This window comes from Camelus ferus, chromosome 18, assembly GCF_009834535.1.
Source record: "Camelus ferus isolate YT-003-E chromosome 18, BCGSAC_Cfer_1.0, whole genome shotgun sequence".
Taxonomy (NCBI): Eukaryota; Metazoa; Chordata; class Mammalia; order Artiodactyla; family Camelidae; genus Camelus; species Camelus ferus.
Genome location: NC_045713.1, coordinates 33819024 through 33836436, shown reverse-complemented (window position 1 = coordinate 33836436; position 17413 = coordinate 33819024). Strand labels below are relative to the sequence as shown.

The 17413-nt window shown below is 48.7% G+C and overlaps 1 protein-coding gene across 3 annotated transcripts in view; it reads right to left on the bottom strand.

Moving 5' to 3' along the window:
* TMC7 (transmembrane channel like 7) overlaps positions 1–16994 on the bottom strand; it is a 48556-nt gene extending 31562 nt beyond the window's left edge. Inside the window, exons 1-3 of one of the 3 annotated variants that reach the window (XM_032460955.1) lie at positions 16713–16994; positions 2328–2571; positions 1324–1472 (exon numbers count right to left, since the gene is read on the bottom strand). In XM_032460955.1, the coding sequence (XP_032316846.1) occupies positions 1324–1472; positions 2328–2571; positions 16713–16779 (460 nt within the window). In that variant the 5' untranslated portion in view covers positions 16780–16994. Of the gene's footprint in view, positions 1–1323; positions 1473–2222; positions 2308–2327; positions 2572–16498; positions 16641–16712 lie in introns of those variants that run through there. The other 2 variants (XM_032460956.1, XM_032460957.1) reach the window with 2 other exon arrangements.
* Between the last annotated feature and the right edge of the window lie 419 nt (positions 16995–17413).

The following is a 17413-nucleotide window of genomic DNA, read 5'->3' as shown; positions in this document are numbered from 1 at the left end:
ATTTTGGGATAACTGTCAAGTTTCATATTCTTGCTATGGACTAAATTGTGTCGTGTCCCCCCCACCCCACCCACCAAAATGATATGTTGGAATTCTAACCCCCAACATGATGACTAGTAGTTGGAAATGGGCCTTTGGGAGGTGATGTGGTTTAGGTAAGATCATGACGGTGGGGCCCTTATGATAGAGTTAGTCCTTTTATAAGAAAAAGCGCCCAAGCTTGCTCATGCACGCTCCCTCTCTCCTCTCTCCCTCCCTCCCCCTTAAGCCCACATAAGCAGGAGGTCCTGCCAGGGCACAGGCAGAAGGGGGCCCCGATCTCAAACTTCCAGTCTCCAGATCTGTAAGAAAATCAATTTCTGCTGTCTCAGCCACTCAAGTCTATGGATCTGGTTCCGGCAGCCTGGGCAGACAAACGCAATACAGGTACACCTCACTTTATTGTGTTTCACTCTACTGCACTTTGCAGATATTTTATTTTTCACAAATGGTAGGTTTGTGGCGATGTTGACTCAAGCAAGTCTCTCAGAACTGCTTTCCCGACAGCATTTGCTCATGCTGTGTCTCTCTGTCACATTCTGGTAATTCTCACAATATTTCAAACCCTCCACCAGCAGAAAGACTGTAACTCACTGAAGATGATGGTTAGCAATTTGTAGCAATAAAGTATTTTTAAATTAAGGTGTGTACACTGTTTTTTAGATATAATGCTATTGTAAACTTAACAAATGACAGTATAGGGTAAGCACTTCCTGTGACTCACTTTGTGATTATATCTGCTTTACCGTGGTGGTCTGGCACCAAACCCGCAGTATCTCCGAGGTCGGCCTGTACCTTGTCCCAGTTCTCACCAGTACGGGGAAGCAGGGATATTTAGTATTTTCAGGGCCATGGGTGTCTCTGGCAGTCTCATGAGGCCTACCGAACCCCACCTTGGAATGTTATTTTTAAATGCACAAAATATAAGTGGACATACGATGGTCATAATATTAGAAACTAAATTTGTGATAAATTAATGCATGAACACCTTCACTAGCACGTGAAGGAACAAGATCCTAGTGGCAGATCCAATCTCTGCTGTAATTTCAAAGTAGTAATGAGCACAGATGCTCTTCCCAGACAGCTGGAGGGGACGGGAAGACATCTGTGATCTCGCTGGTGACAAAGACCCAGGCTCTGTCCATTCTAACTGTGGTTTGTTGCTCGCATTCATCATGGAAGGAAATGCTACCTCCCAGCTGGAGGTCAGGGAAAACGAAGTTGTATTTCCTCCAGGCCCAGGTGACTTCCCTGGAGGAGCGCGAGCGACCTAGGGGGCGGTACCTTCTATGCTGCGAATGTCCTCCCGCCACAGCTCCAGGTGGGTCGCCATCTCACGAGCCTTCTCTATGAACCTCTTCCAAGACTTGCTGCTGTACCGTTTCCACTGGTCCCACTCAGATAAGTACTTCATTTGGGTCTCCTGAATGTCCCTGCGTTAAAAAAACGAGCATGACGGTGACAATGGCAGTGTTGTCAAGCCTCAGCATTAAATGAAACCCCAGCCGAGAGGGCGTGGAAAATCTGGAGCCCTCATACACTGCTGATGGCAACGTAAAACGGTGCAGCCACTAAGAAAAGTTTGGCCATTCCTCGAAGAATTGCCATATGACCCAGCAATTCCCCTCCACTCCTAGGTAGCTACTGCAAAAGAATTGAAAACAGTGTGTCCAGCAAAAACCTGTGCATGAGTGTTTATAACAGCACTAATAACAATAGCCAAGAGGTGGAAACAACTCAAGTGTAAGCCAGTGAAGGACTGGATAAACAAAGCAAAACCTATCCCTGCAGTGTACTATTATCCAGCCATAAAAAGGAATGAGGTACTGAGGTATGCTACAATTTGGATGAAACTTGAAACATGATGCTAAGCTGAAAGAAGTCAGACACAAAAGGTTGCGTATTATATGATTCCATTTATATGAAATGTCCAGAATGGCAAATCTATACAGACAGAGAGTAGATTAGTGGGTTGGCAGGAGCTGGGGGGAGGGGAACAGACTGACTGCAGACAACAGAGGCTGGGTGGTGGCAGAGCCACAAGATGGAAGGCATCTGGGTCCCTGAGTGACTGCAAAGTCCCTCCTTGACCTCAGCCCAAGACTTTCATGTGAGCAAGAAATGAACTTCTCACACTCTGAGATTTTACATGTTTGGGTATTTGTCAGAGCAGTTTAGCTTACCCTAAGTAATTAACTTTTAATTATGCAAACTCTTTGGGAAATACACTCCAGGCACAAAAAGCTCCTCTGTCCAAAACACGCATCATATATGGCTCCTGGACAAACCTCAGTCTCCGCTTCTCAGAGATGTTCAGCGCATACTTCCGAATGGACTGGCTGTCGAGGTTTTCGGTCATTCCTCCCTCCAGCTGGGAGCTGTAAGAGTCTGTTGGCTTCAGTAAAGTGCCACTTTGCTTGTCTCGGGAAAGGATGGTTGTTCTCCTACGTGCAATGGACCGGTAGCTTGGCAACTCTTGAAGGAAATTCACAGGTGGGGAAGAAAAGCAGCTAGAGTCCAAAGAGAGGGTCTCTGGGTGAGAAAGAAAACCATCATTCATCCCAGTGAAACTGGGAGCCCAAAACCAAAACTTATATAGGAGATTTGGATCTCAGACACCCTAACTAAACGTTGCAGTCACAAGCTTGGGCCACTGACAAGAGCATTTGTACCTTAATTATTTTATTTACTAGGATGGCGCTCAAGATAATGAAATCATCAGCAAACGAGTTCACTTTCAGCAAATGTGTTTGCAAATACGCTTTAAGTTACACGATACCCAAGTTTTAGTGTTTGGCCGCAGACACTTGCTAAATGTGTGGCCCCAAGTTATCTAAATCCTGTTCATTTGTCAAATGGGGCTAGTGATATATTTGCCCCAACTATCCTCACACAGCATAAGGTATACGATGTATGGGGTAAAACTGAAAAGCATAACCTGCTAGGCAAATACACAGTGATAACAATATCGACAACAACAACAATAATAATAATAGCATTTACGGAGCATTCCCTACGCACCAGGCACTGTGTTGAGCTCCACACGCACTCATGGGATCTGCGCTGGCCTTGTGATCTGGCTGGACCACAGAATGCAGCGCAAGTGAAGCTGTGTCTGTTCTAAGCGTAGCCCCGTGAGGCCTTGCCAGCCTCTGCTGCTCTCTGGATGCCAGCTGCTGCTGCCATGTGAACAAGCCCAAGCTAACCGGCTGGAGGATGATGCGAGGTGGGGCAGGGATGATCACCCCAGACGGGACCATCCCGGCCAGCCTACAGCCAGCCATCTCCCAAGTGACCATGGATGCTCACACGTCCTGAGGTAGGTAATACCACAATCCCCATTTTACAGATGAGAAAATAAAGTCACTGGTGGGTTCCCCAACCCCTTGCCCAAGCCCTCAAAGTCCTGCATGATCTGACTCCTGCCCACCTCTCCAGTTCCTCGGGCTCTCTGCCCTCCAAACACATGTCTGAGGACCCTTCCTATACTAAAATGGGCCCATGTCCCTCCTCCTCAGAGCCTTTGCAGATGCTGTTCCCTCTGCCTGGAATAAACCTGCCCCATCTCTTTATCCTAGTAGCTCCTAGTCAAATGTCACTTCCTCAGGGAAAAGGTCTCTGCCTCACTGCACTATTACAGGTAGCTTGTGATCCATTTTCCCACACACAGGAAGTCCTTCACAGCACGTATCATAATGTATAACCATGTATTTATGTGTGTGACTGTGTGAGGACATCTGTCTTGCCCAGTGAACTAAGTTCTCAGAGGATGGGTGATGGATTTCCTCACTATTGCAACTCAGGACCTAGCAGTACCCTTGGCTCGGAGTAGTTCAATAAATACCCAGTGGATGGATGGATGAGTGGGTGACCTTCATAACTTGCCCATGCTTCGAGAGCCTGGGAGTGGGGACCTGGAAACAGAGCCAGGTCTGCCCACTCAAGAATCTATATTCACTCTGCTCTATCAAGCCAAATTTTGCTGTGTCCTGTGCAGCGGTCCAAGGAGGGAGAGCTTTCTGTTGAAGATGAGGAATGAATGCCACCTTCAAGACGGGTTTTATGCCTGATCTGATTTTAGTTTGAGAAGAGCACCTTAAGTGAAGACGGGACATGGAGTCGGGATGGAGGAGGCAGCTGTAAGCACTAAACCCCACAGGCAGCAAAGCTTCTACAGTTTAATGTTAGATACTAAATTGCTTGGGTTTGAATCCATGCTCTGTCGATTACCAGCTGTGCGTCTTTGGGAAATTTACTTAACCTCTCTGAGATTCTGTTTCCTCATCTCAAAAACTCATTCATTCACCAAATATACCTACCGTGTGTCAGATCTGGAGCTACGAATACCACAGTGAACAAAGCAACACCCTACTCACATGGCACTTACATTCTGAGGTGGGGGCACAGGGAGATCAGACAATACACAGGCAATAAATGTTATGCCAGGTGATGATGAGTACCGTTTAAAAAAGAGTGGGGTGAGGGGACAGAAGTGATGGGTGGGATACACTGTTTTTCATAAGGTTGGGTTAGGCATGGTTTCTCTGCTGAGGCAGCATTTAAGCTGAGGCTGAATAAAGAGAGGGTGTTTTGGGGAAGAGTGTCCTGGAGGAGGAAAACAGCAAGTGCAAAGGCCCTGAGGCAGCAGTGAACATGGCATGTCTGAGGAAGAGCACAGAGGCTTTGGTGGCTAGAGAAGAGTAAATGAATGAGAGCTCACAGGCTCCTTTGTTGGTGGCCCTTGAAGAGCCATCCAGCCCTCTATGGTCCCCTTCCCTTTGAATCCAGGCTGGATCTGTGACCTGCTTTAACCAAAGGCTGCAACAGAAGTGACACTCTGCCAAGCCTTAAAAGGGCCTGGAAGCTTCCACCTTTGCACTGTTGGGAGTCCAGGGCTGCCGTGTAAGAAGTCCCCCAATGCTGCTGGCCGATCACATGGAGAGAAAGAGGCCCCAAGCCTCCAAGAAGGATAACCAAGGAACTGGCTGACAGTGAGAACCAAAGTCCGGGGCTTATGGCCCCAGCGAGCCATTGCAGCCAGTCCCCAGCCCTCCAGGTCATCCTCACCATGGGCAGGAAGAGGCCACCGGATGCTCAGACCCAGGAGACATGACACACAGCTGAGCAAACTGTCTCCTCTGTAGCTGCAGATTTCCTGAGCACGGAATCAGCAGAAGTGATAAAACGGCTTAAGCCATCACGTTTAGAGCAATCTGTAAGCAACAATAGGTAGCTGGGACACGAAGAATGGGAAAGTGGGGTCAGAGATGGGGCCAGGTCACCCTTGGATGGGGCAGACAGGCAGCCACTCAGGGCTCTAAGCCAAAGCATGTGACCTGACCATGTTTCGGAGCATCACTCTGTGGCTGCGAGGCTAAGGATGTGAGCCATCACAGGGGTCAGCTTATGAGAATCAAAGGCGATCACGTAGGTAGTAACACTGCGCATGGTGTCCGGCACAGGGTGGATCGGGCTCCATAAATATACTCGTAGCTAATGGGGCGAGGGAACGTGGGAGGAGGGGACCAGCTGGGGCCTTGATCTGAGCTGCAGTCTGACAGTGCAGATCTGTAATCCTTGCCTCTCTGATGGGCATGTTCACACACAACAGAACAGCTGTCCCATTGCCAATGACACCCAGACACGCGTCCGGGGCCCTGCCAGTGGCCAAGGGCAAGCCTGCAAATCCCACTCAACCTGTCATTTCCCTGCCCCAGCACATCCTGGGGGTGTGACACACTTCCATTAGCAAGGGTGGCTCCCTGAGCAAATGCAGGGAGGGTGGGGAGTTGGGGGCCTGAAGGCTACAAGGTCCAGCCCCAGCTGGAGGCCGCTCTGTCCTCCCCTCCGGACAGCAACAAAGGGCTGTTATTAACCAAGAACAAAGGCCTTTGAATATGGAGCCACACCGACCTGCTGAATATTCAGCAGCCCTGGGGTCAGGGACTGAGGGCTGGAGCTGGAGCGGGGGCTGGCTTTCGCCCACTAGCCAGGCCACCCCAGGAGAGACAATGACCGTCTCTGAGTCACTGTTTTGCATCTACAGAACAGAGGATATAACACTGTGACCTCATCAGCGTGATCCTGAGGACAAAGCTGCAAACAACCTAAGGAATACTGGCTGGGAATTTTTGAGCACTTACCTTATTCCAGGCTATTTGAAGTACACATGTGCATCAGCACACTTAACACTGTGAACTCCTCTTTGAACAGAATTATCCTATTTTACAGATGAAGAAACTGAGGCTCGGAGAGGTTAGGTGCCTTTCCCACTCACTCCGCTAGCAGGTGCTGGAACTAGGAACCCATCACAGGTCTGTCCAATGCCGAAGCTGCAGTCTTTACTACGAAACCATTCAATGGGCTATGGGCCTGCAGTGCTTCAGAGACACTAAGATGCCACATGAATTAACCACTCGACAGTTCCTGCATCCACTCCGCGGGAGAGATGCAACCTATTCACACGTCAAAACAAACAACAGCCCCTGGTAGAAAATTCTATTTTTAAAATGACCATCATTGAAGAGGAACGCTTTCTCAGACATCCCTGGGAAGTTCTCCATCTTCAAGTTAAAAAAAAAAAAAATCACAGCCATACCTTTGAACACAGGCATCATTATTTTTATAGCTGATCCACCACTAACTGTTTGCACATAGGACCACACGCTTCCCAGAGCATGACATCATCAATTTCTCACGCCAACCTGCAGGGAAGACATCGCTGCCCTGGCCTTTCAACAGGGAAGCTGAGACCTGGAGAGACGGCGGCTTGCCCAAGGCTTTGATGTCAAGATAGACTCCTGGTTCTACCACCTCTTAGAAAGGCAGGTCGCGTCACCTCCCTGAGCCCTGGTTTTCTCATCTTTAGAGGGCAAGACGGTCTCATTACAACTATTGTCAGATGTTCTCCTGAGCTGGTCACTTAAGCCTGTCGGGGTGTGAGCTGCTGGATGACCATGTGCGTGGGAGGCGGGAGCGTATCTCAGACATCGGGGTGCCTCCGCCTAGGGATGCCTAGATCCTGTTGGCCACTGGAGTCATATTTCAGCAAGGAGAAGGTTCCTTAGGTGGGAGGATGACTGGGTAATTACAGGAGATGTAGGGGCAGGGGCAGGCATAACTACTTCCGGGACCCGGTGTTCTTCCAGGTTAAGGATAAAGGTGGTCTCTCTGAGGCTTAGCGCAGTATCTTGGGCACTGAAAACCTTCCATCTGAAGAACGAATGAATGAATGGACAGAGGCAGGCACATCTGGAGAGCATCCTTAGGTCCCAGTTTTCTTGCTAGCTCTTTCTACAGGACACCAAATCCTACCAACGGAGTACAAACACTCCCAGAACATGGGCACAGGCCAACTGTCATCTAAATGGCACTGAAACTACCACCAGCTCCCTCGAGAGCTTGCCGAGAGCCTAGCCTGACCGTATTTGGTGTGGGGGTCACTTTAGGGTTTTCCTTCCCACTCACAGACTTATGGAAACTCTGGGTAAGAAGGGACCTTGTGGGTCATCTGGCCCAGGCATTTGGCCAGCTGCTGTGGGAATTAGTTCTGTTTGATACCTTGCATGGAGCCCCTCTCTGCATGGGACTCCTGCTTCCTGCTTCGATGAGCTTTCACTCTCTCCTCCAATGAGCACGTGTCTCCTAACCCCCAGTCCACTGCATCCCCATCATTATTCCATCCTCTTCCCTACCTGTTTACTTAAATATTGCCTCTGACCCTCTCCCTCCCCTATTAGACGGTAACCTCCATGAGGAAAGGGGTCCCATCTCTCTCCCTCACCATGGAATCCCCAGGCACTGGCACAGAGCTGGACACACGGTAGATGCTTACTAAAAACCTGCTAAATGAATGAATGCATTCATGAATGAATCACGAATAAATGAATTCTGTGCTGGGGATACCAGCAACATTGGATCACCCACTAGGTAGACCACAGTATTATGTTTAGTACACCAGCAAAACAGGGGCACCAAAAAAAGAGAAAAAGATACAAGGAATTTAAGCATGTAATATTATTCTTTTCTTTAGGGATGATTTTTTCCCCACAATTGAAAAAGCTGGCAAAAAAATATCAATTGAGATACTGATCCTATATTACATTCTTCCTATATCAGGTACTTTGCACAAGCCAGCCCTACTAGACACGTGTGTGTACACCCTGTTTGATGTTACCAATAAGGCAATGCAGACATCGATCCCAGGACTTTTTGACTTCTCTCCACTCATGTCTATGTGTGACATTGTTTTTATTTTGGATGCTAACTGGAGCTGGGGCACTTGAATAATCTGTGCTCACAGTTACCAAAGGGTCTTAACCCAAGGGCACACAATCCAGGGGATTTGGCGAAGCTGCTATGACATCTCCACCAAGTGCTCAAAAGCCTCCGAGGCCAGGGACTCATCAAGGCCCTACTCCTGGAAAGGCCACCCACCCATCCACCTAGCCATTCACTCATTCACTTGAAAAGATTTACTGAGCAATTGCTAAGTTCCACGCACTGTTCTAGGACTGGGACATAGCCTTGAATACGACACACAAACTCTCCATCTTTATGGGATTGACAATCTAGCTGGAGGAGACAGACAGTAAACAAGTAAGAACAGTGTATTTCAAATGGTGAGAAATGTGTGGAGAAAAACAAGGCAGGGGTGTGTCTGAGCAAAGCCTGAAGGGAGGGAGGGAAAGAGCCACAGGGTTACCTGGGAGAAGAGCATCCAACAGAAGACAGAGATGAGCAAGGTAGAGATAGAAAGGGCAAGCGCGAAGGCCCTGAGGCAGGACCAAGCCCAGTCAGTTCAAGTAACAAGAAGGAGGCCAGTGTGGCTGAAGGAGAGTCAGCAGGGCTGACTTATGTGGTAGGAGGTCAGGGTAGAAACAGGCCAGGCCACACGGGGCCTGTGGGCCATGGTGAGATCATGGTTTTTACCTGGGGCAGGTGGGAACCAAGGGGAGTTCTGAGCAGAGAAATGACATATCTGGCTCAGATTTAACAGGATCTCTCTGGCCAGCCATGTGGCTATTTCTGTCCTTGAGCTACACGGGCTGGCACGGCTATATCCCGTGGCAGGGCATCACATGTCAGGCCGCACTGTCCTGCAGTGACAAATGTGTTCTATAACGGTACTGTTTAGTACGGTGACCACGAGCCACATGCGCCTACTGGGTAACTGAGATGGCTGATGAGAGAGGAAATGAATTTTTAATTTTATCAGACTTTATTAAACTTACATTTACAGCCATTTACTATACTGGGCAAGACTGAGGGGCCTTCTTCATGGGGACCAGAGCCTAGTCTGAGAGGGGAGGGCCTTGGGAGCCTCCTCCATCTGCCAAACGTCAGAACTGCAGGGCAGGGAGGACCTGCATGAGTCATATCCCTTGGCACCTGGGTGGGGCCTGGAGACTGGCTGGGTCCAAGGCTTTATGACCAGGTGAGCAAACAGTTTTCAGGAACAGTGATTCACTGGGTGATCAGAGTCATGCTGGGCCCTGAACTCAGGTCTCCTGGCTTCCAAGCCAGTAGGGTATCTGGTGGGCTGTCCATGGAGCAGTTACTATGATTCCATCTGTCTGAGAAGGTGACAAGCCACAGTGGTTAAGAGAACTGGCCCCAAAGCCCGCTGCCTGCATGCTAACCCCAGGTCCACTTGCCACTTGTGTGGCCTGGCATGTTTCTTGACCATTCTGGGCCTCAGTTTTCCCACCTGTAGCATGGGCGTAGAAGTTCCCACCTCACATAGCCGTCCTGAGGGTTAGATGACCATCGTATGTAAAGTGCTTCGAAAAGATCAGGTAGTAAATACTGTTACCACATGGTCCCTGGCACAACTATTCAACTCTGCCACTGCAGCAGGAAGGCAGCCAGAATCCATACGAGTGTGCATGACTGCTTTCCAATAAAGCTTTATTTATAAAAATAGGTGGTGGCCCAGATATGGCCCAGGGGCTGTAGTTTGCAGACCGCTGGCTTGAAGCAGTGCCCTGTGCATCGGGCTAGCTGCTTGAAGTTAGGACTCTGGTTATTCGTTGATGAACTTCATGTACATGAAGACTTAAATTTGCATGGGGGGGTGCTTCCTGCTACGGACCAAGTTAACTCTCTATATGGACTGTTTATCTTTCTTGGCTGGGACCTCTCCAAAAAGATTTCCAGTATTTCTGGAAGTGCCAATAATAAGTTAGCCTTTACTGAGCACTGACCACGTGCCATGATGATGTCAAACCGTTTAATGCACAAATGTCCTGTGACCCTCACAATAGGCCCTCCTACGTAATACCCTCATTCTGTAACATGGAAGGTTCAGAGAAGAGAAAAACTTTGCCCAAGGCTAACCTAAGGTCTGACCAATACAGGCAAAGACCTCAGTGTATCTTACTCACTCTTACACCCCTGGCGATTAGCATGGGGGCCCGGCATATAATAGCTGCTCAAAAAAACGTGTCAAATGGATACACGGTCACGGAAGCTCTAGGTTCACAACATTAACATCCTTCTGTTTCTGATCAAGTAACTTCTCAGGGCCTCAGTTTCCATGGGGGTAAAATGGGTGAATAATACCTACTACACTGAGTTGCTGCAAGGAATTCAAGAAAGTGATACATTTGAGTCCAAAATCCAATGGCTGACCAGGGCCCTCCAGAGCCTCAGGAACGGGGCTGACCTCATCCCTCCTCCTCCTCTCTCCACTCCAGCCTCAGGTACACGGAGCTCATCCCCACTCTGGCTCTCTGCTCTTCCCGTGGCCCCTCTGAACGCTTCCCACCCGTGCTTCACCCCCGCCTGCACTGGCCCCTGCACATCCTTGGGCCTCGGCTCAGCAGTCCCCTCCCCGCATAGACCTTCCCAAACATGACCACGCCCCTGAGACAGGCTGCTCCCCCTCTGTCTCATTACCTGCTTGTTCCTTCTCAGAAGTTGTGGTTCGCTGTCACTAGCCTCTCCTCTACCTGTTTAGTGTTTCCCCTGCTGGACTAGAAGCTTCATGAAAGCTTGTCCCCTGCCTGCCTCTTTCATCACCAGGCCCCACGCCTGGTACTTTTGGCTCAGGGTCAGTTCCTGGCCCCTTCCTCCCAGCAGGGGCTTGGGGGGAGCCCCGCAGAAGGGCTGGGTCGTCCCACAGCCAAACAATGCTCCTTTAAAAAGTGGCCAGAGGGCAACAAAGGTTACAACACTGAAAAGTTATTTCCCCCTTTTATCTCTTAAATTCTTCACTTCCTGAAAAAACAAGCCAAAAAAAGCCACCGAGGGCCTTTGGGTCTTTGGGCCTAATCAGGGCCTGAGTTGCTGAGCAGAGCTTGGCCTCTTCCAGACAGAGGAGAAAATAACTCAGGTCAGATGGCTGGCTCACCAGAGAGCCAGTGGGCCTGAGCCCGGCGTGTGTAATCTCCAGCTGCGTCCAGACCAGCAGAAGAGCCCTGCCGCCCAGGACACCTTTGATGAGTTACCTGGACGAATGCACTTAGCAGGTAAGGTGGGAAAAAAAGAAACACTGCAGGTCAGATGGTTACTTATCTTCAAGTTTCATACAGTCTGTCTGACTAAAATAACCCAAAGCATATTTGTTTAACTACAAAGTATCTAACAGCACAACTCCAGGAAGTATAGGCACACAGCACATGCAGTCATTAAACTTTATAATATTAGGGCCAAAGAAGGCAATAATAATAATAATAATAATAATAATAATAATAATAATAATAAGGCCAACCGCTACCATTCAAGCACAGGGCACCTGCCCACAGTGGTGCTAGATTCTTAAATGCTTCTCATTAAATCCTCTCAGTTGTGGGTATGATTCTTCACGTCTTACAAATAAGAAAACTGAGGCTCAGAGAGGTAACAGGACTTGCTCAAGGTCACACAGCAGATAACCAGCCAAGCTGTGATTTGTACCTAGAACAGGCAGGCTCCATAAGAGGTTCTCTTCATTTACCTTAAAAAACAAACAAAAATAAGTTCCAATGCCCCTCACAGGAGGAGTCTAGATGGGCTGTTCAGTTTTACCCCTTTACCCTTCCAGGCGGGTTCCCTGCTGGGAACAGACCAAGCCCTGCCCTCCAGCAGGTGGAGGCAATCCAAATAGTCACATCAGGGTTCTCCAGGTCCCCTCCCTCCAGGGAGCGGTGCCCACTGAGGCCAGGCCAGGGGCTCTGCAGACATCACACACATTTCAGTCCTCCCTGGCCACCTCATAACAGCCATTTGGATATCCTGGTTGAGTGACTTGGGGTCTCCCATTGAACAATGGAGAAATGGTCATACTCACATCCCACAGAAGGGTCAAGAGTCCCTGAGTTTGGCAGTTCCTCAAAAAATTTAAACACAGAATTACCATACGATCCAGCAATTCCACTCATAGGTAGCCACCCAAAAGAACTCAAAAACTTGCACCTGAATGTTCACGGCAGCATTTTTCCTAATAGCCAAAAGGTAGAAACAACCCAAATGTCCATCAACAGATCAATGGATAAACAAAATGTGGTACATCTATTCAACGGAATATTATTCAGCCATACAAAGGAGGGAAGCATATGCAACAACATGATTGAACCTGGCAAACATGATGCTCAATGAAAGAAGCCAATCACAAAAGGTCATATATTGTATGATTCCATTTACGTGAAATATCCAGAATCGCTAAATCCATAGAGACAGAAAGCAGATCAGCTGTAGCCAGGGGCTGGGGGGAGGGGGAGACAGGGAGTGACTGCTTAATGGGTACAGGGTTTCCTTTGGGGGTGATGAACATCTTTAGGAACTAGAGAGAGGTGATGGTTGTACAGCACTGTGAATGAACTAAATGCTGCTGGATTGTACACATTAAAATGGTTGATTTTGTTATGTGAATCATACCTCAATCAAAAAAAAAAGTCACTGCACACATGCTAGCTGAAGGGCAGAGGTCAACGTGGAGAGGTAGGCAGGGGCTGGCTCAGAGTGACGATCCTTTCTAGGGGCCCAGGAACAAGCTGATCCTTTAGCTTCAACTCCTAGCAGAACCTCCACTTTATAGATGGGGAAACTGAGGCTCAGAAAAGGCAGTGACCTGCTCAAGGCCACACAACTTATAAGAGGCCAAGTCAGTGTCTGAATCCAAGTCTGTATAATTTCAAAATCCCTGCTCTTAAAAATCATACAACTCGGGGGCGAGGGTATAGCTCAGTGGTAGAGTGCATGCCTAGCATGCCTGGGGTCCTGGGTTCAATTCCCAGTACCTCCGTTAAAAAAATGAATAACCTAATTACTCCCCCACAAAAAAGATGAAAAAATAATAAATAAATAAAGTTAAAATTAAAAAAAAATAATTGGACAAAAAAATTTTTTAAAAATGATACAACTCAAGAGAAGCGAGAATACCGTTCAAGAGATACTTTGACAGGGCGAGGCCAGAGAGCTGTGTGGGCACACAGAAGGGGCAGAGTCCAGCCTGTGGGAGGGGAGGTAGTCAGGGAAGACTTACAGAAGGAAGTGACACCAGATTGAAAGAATAGAGGAATACTCCTTATAAGGAAGTAAGCTACCGGCCCCAAGGTAGAGGGAACAGCAGGGCCTCTCGGGCTCAAGAAGTAACATGGAGACCATTAGGCAGGTGCGGGGTTGGGGACGGGAATGAGAGCTAAGACAGGGACCAAATTATACAGGGCATCCCTTCAACTAATATTTACTGACAGCCTACTAGGCACCAAGCACTTGTCTAAGTAAGCATAGGGATGCGACGGTGAGCCAAGCACGCCCAGCCTCTGCCCTGCTGGAGCTTACCTCTAGTAGAGAGCAGAGATATTAATAACAGTTAACGTATACCTGGTCCATGCCAGCCAGTCCCCAGGATGGCCCCCAGTGATGCTCTCCTCCCAATATCCTGACATTCACACCTTTATATAGGCCCCTTCCAAACTGAACAGGGCTTTTATACAGGACCCCTTCTTCCCCTTCTCCCCCTTCCACCCTGCTCTCTCTTGGATTATCTGCTCTGGGAGAAGCCAGCCTCCGTGTCATGAGGACACTCAAGCAGCCCTATGGGAGATCCCTGTGGAGAGGAACTGAGGACTCCTGTCAATATCCAGTGTCAATTTACCATCCTTGTGAGCAAGTCATCTTGGAAGGAATCCTCTAGCCCGAGGCAAGCCTTCAGATGACTGCATCACTAGCTGAAACCATGACTGCAACCTTGAGAGAGACTCTGAATCAGAATCACCTTGATAGATCACTCCCCAATCCCTGACCCACAGAAACTGTGAGATATGTGTTTATTATTGTTCTAAGCCTCTAAATTTGGAGATAATTTGTTACATGGCATAGGTGACTAATAGAAGCACTTACTAAGATATTTACATAAATTAATTCTTTTAATCCTTACAATGATCCCCTGAAGTAGATACTATCCACTATCTCCAATAATACATACAGGAAACTGAGGCATCAAGCGCTTATGTGCCTTCCCAAAGACAAAACCTGTAAACGGGAAAAAGAGGATTTGCACCTGGGAATCCAGAGTCTAGACTCACAACCACTACACTATAGCTGTCAGTGTGGCTGTGGGTACACTCCATTCATTCATTCATTCATTCATTCATTTAATACATGTTTAGCAGCCACCATGTGCCGGACACTGTTCTAGGTCCCAGGGAAACAAGACAAAGCCCCTGCTTTCGGTGGCACCCACATTCTAGGAGAGACAGCTAATAAACCAGGCAATGATCAAACCAGATGACTAAGTGCTTTGAAGGAATAAGAAAGGTAACTGGTCAGGGAAAGAGAGATGAGACACTTTTCTAGACAAGACAACTACAGAGGGTTGTCTCTCTGAAGTGACATTTGAGCAGACCTGACAGGAGGAGAAAGAGGCTGCCATATGAAGATCAAAGAGAAGTGTACTCTGGGCAACGAGAATAGCAGATGCAAAGGCCCTGAGGCAGAAATGACCTTGATATGTTGGAGAAATGGGAAGGCAGTCAGTGTAGCTGGAGCAGGATGGGTTAAGGTAAGGCTGTAGGTGATGAGGGTCTGGAGAGGTGGGCTGGGGTCTTTGCTGGCCTTTTTGACCACCATAGAAAATCCTGGAGTTTATTCACAGAGCAATAGGAAGCCACTGCAAAGTTTTAATTAAGAAGGCAAGTATTGTGATCATTCAGAAGGATACACATTTCCCATTTCTGTAAACCAGACGTCCTTTGTCTCCTGCCCTCCTCCAACTGTCCTCCCATGATGCCCATACCAGCATCAGGGCTTACAAAGTGCTACAAAGTTATAAGCACAGTCCCTTCTGAGCCTCCCACTCCTGCTGGTGGGGACCAGGTCAGAAAACATCATCTGCCCAAGGGACGGAGAGACCTTTTAATTAGAGGAGCTAGTAATAACACTCATAAAAAGATGTTTAGAGTCCCCCAAACACCCGGCAAAGGTCCAAGAAAGATAAATCTCATGCCTTCCAAATGGGAAACCAGAGTTGGCATCTTAGATGTGATGGACTGTGCTAAAATAAGAGGAAGATTTAAAAATCAACTAGAAAATACTTGACGGGGGAGGGTAATAGCTCAGTGGTAGAGTGTGTGCTTAGCATGCACGAGGTCCTGGGTTCAATCCCCAGGACCTCCCCTAAAAAACAAACAAAAACAGTACAAACCAGAAAACATTTGAATAGCTATTTTTTGAAACGCTGAAATTAAGCTGATGCCAGAAATACCAATAATGCATCAGAAAATAATTAGCATCAAACCAAGCCTGACTTGTTTTCCGATTCCTGAGCAAGTTCCCAGGCTGTGAGTCTCTCTGGATGTCTTCTGTTTTTCTTCTTCTTCTAAGTATTGAGATCAATCCAGGTAGAAGGGCTCAAGGCCCAAATCTACACTCATGCTGTATCGTAAATCCTTGTAACAAAATCTCTGTTCTCAAACTGAAATAGAAAAACTGCTGCAGATAAAACTCACAGCGAGGTCTTGTGTTTTGTCAAGTGCAAATATAAGACACAGATGCTGCAAAGAAGCCTGCCTAGGGGCTGGCAACGTTTCTGCCTTGACTGGGTATCGGTTGTACATGATTATGTAAAAACTCACAGAGCTGTACACTTCACTCTTAAGTTTTACCCAATAAAAAAGGGGAAAAGCATATAATATTTGGCTGGCTACCACTGATTGTGCCTTTCTATGTATCAAGCACTGTACTAGGCACTTCACATATTTGCCTCTCAATTAATCCCATCAATATCCTATTTTCATTTTACTGCTGAAGAATCTGAGGCTCAGAGAGGGCTAGCCTCGTACCAAAGATCACACAGCAATCAACAGCCGAGGGAGAATTCAGTTCCTAGTCTGTCTAATTGTAAAGCCGGAGATGTCTGGGAGGCAGGCACCTCGTACCAGAACGTTAGGGCTCGCAGGGGTATCACATTTAACATGTAAGATGATTCAGAGACTAGCCTGGGATCCCTCGGCCAGCAGCGGGAAGGCTAACTCACCACGGCCGGGACTTCCATTCTGGTGTTCCTTTTGGTAGGGCATGTACTCTCTGAATTGGGTGAGGATGGGCTGGAGGAGGCACAGCAGGAGTGAGAATAATCCGCTCTCCCTCAAGCCCCGGGGGTGGGGAGGGGGCCGGGCCGCGCCGAGCTCCCAGCCGCTCGCGCCCGCGTGCGCCCGCCGGCCGCCAGCAGCCGGGGCGCCGCCGCCTACCTTGGTGGACGAAGGGCTGCCTGCTGGACCTGCCGGCCGGGAGCGCACTGCCGCTGGACTCGCTCATGGCTGCAACCGGCGCCGCCGAGAGGCCGCGGGAGACCCGCTCCCGCCGCCGCCGCCGCCGCCGCCGCCGCCGCCGCCGCCGCCGCCGCCGCCGCCGCCTCCCGGCCTTCCCTCCCGGAGCCGGGATTCCAGGTTCCGGCGCTGACGTCACAGGGGCGGGGGCGGGGCGCCCCGCGGCCCTTCCCACGCCCGCCGCCCCCGGGACCACCCGGGCGGCCCGGCGCAGGGAGGCGAGCGGCAGGCTGGGGCTGTAGGAGGGTTCACCCCGGCCCCTCGTGGAGCCGGGATGGGAGACGCGGGAGGAGAGCCCAAGAGACACGGGACGGCTCCATCCAGCGGCCGCGATGAGGGGCGACCTCCCGGGTGTCATACTAAATTTTTTTAAGTGTAATAAAAATAACCAAGAACCCTGAACAAGTGCATCTAGTAAGTTATAATTTTGGGATACAAAAAGGAAATATATTTGTCATGTTTGTAAATGCATAAGATATCTCAAGTGGGGAGCTGAGAGGCTGGGTGAGAACGGCGTGAAAAGGTTTGTCGCTAAATGCTGTGTTTGTCTTTTAAAATTTGCCCCATATCCGTGTTTCATCTCTGCCTATATACATCTATCCGTGTATAGTTTAAAATTAAGA